Source organism: Buceros rhinoceros, unplaced genomic scaffold (genome assembly GCF_000710305.1).
Source record: "Buceros rhinoceros silvestris isolate BGI_N320 unplaced genomic scaffold, ASM71030v1 scaffold2541, whole genome shotgun sequence".
Lineage (NCBI taxonomy): Eukaryota > Metazoa > Chordata > Aves > Bucerotiformes > Bucerotidae > Buceros > Buceros rhinoceros.
The window spans coordinates 42,499-50,570 of NW_010393479.1; the positions used below are offsets into that span (position 1 = coordinate 42,499).

Here is an 8,072-nt window from a genome sequence, read left to right on the forward strand (position 1 = left end):
CACTCTCCCCCATGCGCTACCCCGGCCTGTCTCCCAACCTGCCTGTGTGCCACCGGCACTGAATTCATCAAGGCACTTAGGGTGGAAGAGCCCTTTCAGCTCCTCCAGTGCCCCCGTTCCCCCAGCACTGCCAGGTCCCCCCTGACCCCTGTCCCTCAGCAGCACCTCCACACGGCTGGGAAACCCCTCCAGCCATGGGGACTCCACCACTGCCCTGGGCAGCCTGCGACAGCCCTGCACAGCCCCAGCGGGGAAGAGATTCTGCCTCAGGGACAACCTCAACCTTCCCTGGAAGAGCCTGAGGCCAGATCTTCTCATCTTGGCGCTTCTTCCTGAGGAGAAGAGACTTCCACCTACATCGCTCCAACCTCCTGTCAGGGAGTTGTCAGAGCCAGAAGGTCTCCCCGGAGCCTCCTCTGCTCCGGGCTCAACCCCCTCCCCACCAGGTCCCTGAGCCACTTGTGCTCCAGACCCTGCCCCAGCTCCATTGCCCTTCTCTGGACACGCTCCAGACCCTCAAGGTCCTTCTTGGGGTGAGGGGCCAACACTGAAGCCGAGATTTGAGATGTGGCCTCACCAGTGTCCCCAGCACAGGGGGACCATCCCTGCCCTGCTGGCCACACCAGTGCTGGTACAAGCCAGGATGCCATTGGCCTTTGTGGCCACCCAGGCACACTGCTGGCTCCTCTTCCACCAGCTGGTGACTGTTTGTCTCCTTCCTTTCTCACCTTCTCCACTACTACTTATTCACACCCACACCCCTGATACCATCTCTTCAGGATGATCTAATTGATACCCACCTCATTAAGGTCAAAGCAATTATTATAAACATGTATTTGGAATCTACCACTTCTAATTGAGGGGGTTGGTTGTCCAAAACCTCACCTCTTTTCCCCTGGCTGTACCAGCTAACTCCCAACGCACACCACACCACACCCAGATACTCACCTACACGTCATCCCTGCCCTTGCACCACCGCAAGCAGAACACTGTTGGCACAACAACCACAAGGGCAGTTGGCAGCTCAGGTCCAAACCCTGATCCTCTCCTGCAACAAAGCCCGCAAGATACAGGAAGGAATCAACGAGCCCTCAAGAAGCCTCCCCAGCTCTCAGGACCTTCTGCCTCCTGCCCAGACGTCGCCAGCCCTGACTACCACAGATAAACGATGCAACACAGCAGAGATCACATCCGGCTTCCCCTCAGTGATGAATGAAACACCCTAACAGCTTAAATTCTGCAGTGCTGCACGGTTTGAGCTAGGAAAGCACTTGTGCCTTCTCCTTCACGACAGATTTTGATAGATGGATGTAAGTTTGCTGCCAAGTTAATACAGGGATATAAAGGACCTTCTCTAAGTGTCCGTGTCGTTAATTGGTCTGGCACCCACTCACACCTCCATAATTTCATCTCCACGGGAATGCAAAGGGACCTGTATTAACTCCCTCTGACGTAAGTCACTTGTGAGGCGTTACCATGTATTACTGCCACACACATGCTCACATGAAGAAATGGTGCAAGGAGCCCTGTCATTCAAATTTTACTGGCTTTGTTAGGCAGGGATGTCCCAGGTCCAACCAGCGCACTGGACCGACGCTGTACCAACATGTTTGTTCAGTTGCTGACCTGAGTATTCCACTTGCTACCATTTTTTATTCAGATTCTGGGGAAAGTGGTCTTCAAGTTGTTTCCTGCGGAGTTTTATTTCTGCTGTATCATTCTGAGGTTTAATTCACAAACAAATTGCACAGAACAAGTGCTGCCAGGGAAAAATTACTACACTTCCTCGTGGGAATTCAATCGTATTTTCATACTGGAATTGCCATGAAATAAGGGAAGAAGATAGTACGAGCACTCTTGGGCCAAGGCAGCACAATTTTGCACAAGCACAATTGAATTTTAATTGTCATTCAGTGTGATTTGGCTCCTCAAGTCAAGAAGTTGCAGACAAGCACCATGCAGAAGATATTCTGGGGACTGTGGATTGACTTGCACCCAGGAAAAATGGATCTGCGGGTTTGAACATGTACAGCAAATGATGTGAAAACTCCCTCACACAACGAAGAAATTGAAACTTCTGCCTGTAAAAGATTTTCTGAGCAGAGGCCTCTGGCTGTTTAAGCCCAGTCTGACACAAATGCCTGTAGCATGCTCCGTTCTGTCTCTTCAAGGCACAGCACAACAAGGGCTTGACAATGAGTCACATACTCAAAGCTCTGGATAAAGAGCATCAGGAGCACAACACAAAACCAGACTCAAACATTTTAAAATAAAGTGCCAGCAGACAAAAGACAGAGATGTGAGACATCTTCAAAAAACCCCTTAAAAAGGACTCAGTGAAGGGTTCCCTGCAGAAGACTAAGAGCATCCATCACGGGGAGCACAATGCTGCGTAATTTAACAGCGAGCTGACGAGACGAAGAGCACAAGTCATTCTTTTATTTCAGAGAGCCCACGCTGATGTGAAAATGCTCCCCTCTTCACAGAAAGCTGCTTACATGTCACACTTTGTACACACCCCACCCCCCGTCCTCCAGAGCTTTATCGGCTGGGCCCATGTCGAGACACAGGGTGAGGCTTTTCCCACAACAGCTGAGGTTGTGTAGATGTTGATCAAGGCTTCCTAGCAAGAACTGGGCTGGGTTTAGTTAACAAAGGAAGGAACAAACAGAAGGATGAAAAAGAAAAAAAAATTTTAAAAAAGCTTTTGTTCATATATATATTAACTAGAACAAAATGCCCTGACTTTTCCAACTCCTCTCACACTGGAGTGAAGAGCCAGGGGATGCAATCACACAGCTCAAGAGACAGGACCCAGCGACGCCCACCTAGGGAGACTGCTGTTTGATCAAACCATGGATTGATCTGCCCTCTCTACAGAATGCAGACAATTCAGTTCTGCCCTCCTGCAACCGTGACGCTTCAGCGCATGCTCAAGACGTCTCCTGTAGAGCAGAGCTGTAATATAAATAACATTAACACGGGAACAAACACCACCTGCACAGCTAAACTTAGAGCAGCCAAGAGGGATTCAGCTGGCAGGTACTGAGGAGAGGAGGGAGGGAGAAGCCAGGAAAGCTGACTCCAGCAGAGGGAAACAGATATCATAAACATGATCCTTAAAATAAAGGCAGAACAATCTGTAAGAGTATTTGGGTTGGACCAGAGCGATCAGCCAGAAGTACAAGGCCAGATGGAAAGCGAAAGAAAGCAATTAAGAACATGGGACAACTGAAAATCTATTTCTGAGCTGTGGACACAGAGAAGCTTGCAAATGTTTACTGGCACCGAAATGCAAAGAATTTCTAAGCTCTGTCACATCATGAAGATATTTAACCCTCAAGCACAGTTCTGAGGAGCACTCAGCAACCTGACTGGCAAACAGAATGTTTGCAGTTCTGTGTTTCTTCCTCCTGGCCACTGCCTCTCTGTATTTTAACCTAAAATACCTCTGTCAAATGACATTCCAGCTCATCCATCAGAAACAGTAAGACTGAGCAACTGAAACTTCATTTTATTAGTGCTTCATAAGCCAAGAACAACAAAAAAAGAGGAAATACAAGGTCTTGGCTCTGAAGCTGCATTTAAACTGCCATGCTAAGAGGATTTAAAAAGGGGCATGGTTTAGCGATGCCCTGGCAGTGCTGGGTTAAAGGTTGGACTCGACAACCTTAAAGGTCTTTTCCAACCCAAATGACTCTGTGATTCCATCATTTCATTTTGTAGAGGAAGGACTTTGTAGGCAGGACTTTGACTGTGCAACTGAAACACAAATAAGACAATAGCAGGTTCACAATAAATGAGTAGCAGTTAGTACTTCTAAAAGCAGGCAAGAACATAGAATCAGGGACTGGTTTCAGTTGGAAATGGTCTTAAAAGATAGTTCCAACTCCGTGGGCAGAGACACCTTCCACTACAGCAGGCTGCTCAGAGCCCCGTCCAGCCTGGCCTGGGACACTGCCAGGGATGGGGCATCCACAGCTGCTCTGGGCAACCTGGGCCAGGGTCTCACCACCCTCACAGGGAAGAATTTCTTCCTAATATCTAAAATAAATCCCTCGTCAAGCCTCTGTGTTGGTTACACAGACATACAAATCCTTTTCCAGAATTTCAGGCAAATGCATTCAATTTTAAAGAATAAGGTAAAAGGGGAAAGCAAAGAGGGAGAACAACCCAAGACAGGCAGTCTGGGAATAAGTTTTACCCACAGCTCATATTCTTCTCATCTTTCCTCAAGGCTGAAGTAATTCATTCAGTCTGTAATATCAGAGTTTGCAACAAGCAACGAATTAGCAGAGCTTCTTTTGTCACAGAAAATTTAACAACCAACTGCTTTAACAGCAGGAGAACTTAATGTGGAAAATGCCAAGTCCAGTTACAACCATATAGAGAAGCTGCTGTAGGGCTGGAAAAAGGGACCCTTCCACAAGTCCTCAAAGGCTCTGACGCAGACCCGCTACCATCTAAAGACCATCCGTTGTTTGCAGTAAGGCAGTCTCTCTCCTTGGGGTTCAGACACGATACATATATATTTTTGAGTATGAAAGGAGCCACTGTTACACGCTCTTCTGTCGTTTGCAAAGTTGTTCAGGAAGACTACGGCCACCCGGGCGTAGTAGTAACTTACCAACCTCCACATGAACGCCTGTGTGCCCACCGTTGGCCATCCCATTCATCAGCTCCGTATCCTCTAGTTTCAGCTGAACCGGGGGCCGGAACTTCAGCTCCTCCTCAACTTTCTCCCAGTTGGCCTTTGTTTGTGAGCCCCTCGCACGGTTAAAATGGCATTTCACTTTCTGAATAACATTATCTGGAACAATAAAAAAACCCATGCTTCAATTAGCTCCACAAAAGTTAAGTGCCTGAGGTAATTACTAATCAAGCCATGGCATTCTTCTTTGATTGTTTGTCTTTTCTTCCTATCTTATTAGTTTCAGGTATAAAATTCCACCACTGGTTAGGGAACAAAATATCTCTCCTGGGTATTTTATATCGCACCCGCTCCCTTCTGGATACTTCGAATCTCAGCATCCTGCCTGCCAGCAGACTGAAAACAAGCGCTCATATTGTGGGGTAGATGTAACACAACTTCAACTACTCATGAAGTACCGGAGGAAGCAAATCCACGTTGTGCTTTAACAGCATCAGGGATTAGATATTTTCCAGCACAAAGATAATTCAACCTACATTTGAGTGATGAAGCAATTTGGACAGGCAGAAGCAATTCCACAGTGACTCCGCCACTGTCCAAGCCACAGATCTGCGTACAGATCGCTCTGCTCCATCTCTCACATGTGAGATTTAGCACCGTTTGCAAGCAAACCCCTTTCCACAAATGTGGCAGCTGTTAGACCCAAGTTGCGCTGAGACCAAGTAGAGAATTTGTCTGAGTAGGGGGTGCTGACACTCCAGAGCTCGAGTACCTCACTGTGGATGCTGCTGCTTCCTGTTTCACTGCACAAAGACATTGGCAAATCCAAGCTACTGCAAATGCTTGGGGAAATCCAACGCAGAAACATCTATTTTGCTAAGATATCCTGTAAGTAAAATCCATATCCCTAAGCCTTATGCAATTAGAAAAGGGTAGAAATTCCCAAAACCCTACTTGAGTTAAAAATAAAGGAGTAACTTGGATCTCAGCATAAAATCTCACCATGCCTGGAATGTGCCCTGCAGCAAATCCACCCCTAACACACGATGGCTGGGCAACACACTTTTCGTGTGGATTTCTCAATTATTTAAGCACAAGCTTAACACTGTTACCGAATCTGGGCAGCAGCATGCTAACCCACTGCGGCGATCTCATCCTTTCCCAGAAGAAAACTGCAAAACCAATAACCTCAAAGTTTAATGCAGTTACAAGATCTCCCCCTCCTCCTACACGCTCATCCAACAGCGCACACAGATACGGTTTTATGACCAGGCTTTAGCCCAGAGACATTGTTTAGCATCACCAAAGTAGCAGACAGAAAATTCACACTAGTAGAGAACAAAGTTACAAACCAAATTCAATAAAGGCATATGGTCTGGAAGCTAAACTGATACTTGTTGTATCGTAGGAAGCAGCAAATTCCCACTGAAGCTCTTCCAGGAAGCAAAATGCCATGATGGTCGAGTAAGTGCTGGAACAGATGGCCATGCAGGCGATATCCCCAGCAGAAAGGAAACTGAAATGGGGAAAAAACCCAGAAGTAACATCAATCACGTGGGTAAGAAAAAGAGACGGCCAGAAAACATCCAGGCAAGAAGATTTTGAAAGAAAACACAGTGGCTTTCCACAAGCAGACGTAGACCCACGCAAGCAGAGAAGCAAGCAGAGGTTCTCCTTGCTCCCTGGAATGTGACAACTCCACACAAACAGCATGAGATGTTTGTTAACTTGCACAAACCAAGCGGTTCAAACGCTGTTTCTGCTAAGGCATCTCTAACAAATAAGGATGAGCTGTACCAGAAACAGCATAATCAAAATTCTGCTCCAAAAGGAGCCCTCTCGCAAGAGTTTCCACTTACAGATGGCCCAAAAACTTCCAGGAAACTCAACAGGGGGTTCAACCTGACCAGGATGTAGGTGGGTATTTCAGGATGAGAGGAATCCCTCTGTCTAGACTTTGTTAAATAGGGCAGGAGTCAGGGCACCCTGTTCAGACACCAGCACTCACTTCACTGCAGACAGCGAAACTTCCACCATCACCACAGATCTGTAACGAGCTCTGAACAAAGACTGAGGAAATCTTCCTGTACAGGTCAGCCATTTATCACCGATTTCTTTACTCACCGGACTATGTACCTGGGATTTATGGGTTTGATTAGCTCCATCACAGCCTAGTTACACTGGGTACATCCCCTAAATCCCTTCTGTCCCCAGCTCCCAGCCGAGGATCAACACCATGCCGGAGTAAAACTGCCTTTTCCCGGTTGTCGGTAATTTATGGCCCTTTTAGCCCCGTGTCGGTTTCCACCCCGCTCATGTCACAGCCAGATGCGTTGCTACTACCAACCAACCAAAAGCAGGGACTTACTGTATGCAAAGGTCACGTCCTCTTGCCGTGCCTCGACTCGGATACTGTGCCAGAACTGAGGATAACGCCTTTAATCTCTTTCTGCATTCCAGAAAGTCCTGGTTGAAATGAAAATCTGTGGAGGCCGAGAGGGGAAGCCCGTCCCTCACCCGCACCACACAGGCGAAGAAGATCATGGACATTCTCCACTGGAGCACTCATGAGGACAAGCTGAAAGCGAGATATTAAATCAGGTTAAGGGATGTGATATTAGTTACTACGCAGAAATATGTCGAGGTAAGAGTTTATCCACCACTGCTCCTAACTCCACTGCCGCTGGAGGCACCCAAACCGGGCCCAGAGGTCGCGGCTGTGCCCGCTTTTGGCCTCTCTCAGACAAAAAGGTGCGACAGGGGATTTGACATAGGAATTATCTACCTGAATAATATCACTATTTTCCCTCCTTCTGCTTTCCCTCAAGCAGCAGAAATGCTGAGTACAGTCCTCGTGGACTGACTCCCAGTGACATGATGCCTCTTCACTGGTGCTGCACTAGTTGCATTAGCGTTACAGTCACCTGATTCTCCACTGTAACACCCAAATACAGAAATAATTTTTAGGCCACAGCCTGTTGGGCTCCTTTTACAGAACCAGCTAGGACTAAATGTAGAATAGAAGTTGCCCTCTCTTGACTTCTTACTCTTTAACAAGTCACAATCTCCCAGGAAAAGCTACTAGCAGGATTTACCTGGTACGTTCAGAGCACACGAGAGATCTGTCCTGCAGACATACCATGAGCATCCAGCGCAAGGTGTGAGAGTACCAACGCCGCAGCTCACATCGGCTCTGAAAGACAACCGTAACAAACAGCTTAGGAAACAAACTCACGCCCTACACATACGGACGTACTTACACTGCAAGATCTCCTGTGTAGTGGCTAAACATGTCCTAGGAAGTATTTTGCTGAAAGGAAATCAGCTCATTTTCTTGGCCAACGTACCAATTTCTAGATGCATTCAAAGGCACTGGGAAATGATATGAAAAATAGTGCTGATGGCCCAGTCGCTGTTTGGA

At 47.3% G+C, this 8,072-nt stretch overlaps 1 protein-coding gene across 1 annotated transcript in view; it reads right to left on the reverse strand.

Annotated features, from left to right (window-relative positions):
• SEC22C (SEC22 vesicle trafficking protein homolog C (S. cerevisiae)) overlaps positions 1–7,840 on the reverse strand; it is a 10,963-nt gene extending 3,123 nt beyond the window's left edge. Inside the window, exons 1-4 of the mRNA XM_010144848.1 lie at positions 7,747–7,840; positions 7,020–7,229; positions 6,004–6,167; positions 4,628–4,810 (exon numbers count right to left, since the gene is read on the reverse strand). Coding sequence (XP_010143150.1) covers positions 4,628–4,810; positions 6,004–6,167; positions 7,020–7,201 — 529 coding nt within the window. The 5' untranslated portion in view covers positions 7,202–7,229; positions 7,747–7,840. The remainder of the gene's footprint in view (positions 1–4,627; positions 4,811–6,003; positions 6,168–7,019; positions 7,230–7,746) is intronic.
• Between the last annotated feature and the right edge of the window lie 232 nt (positions 7,841–8,072).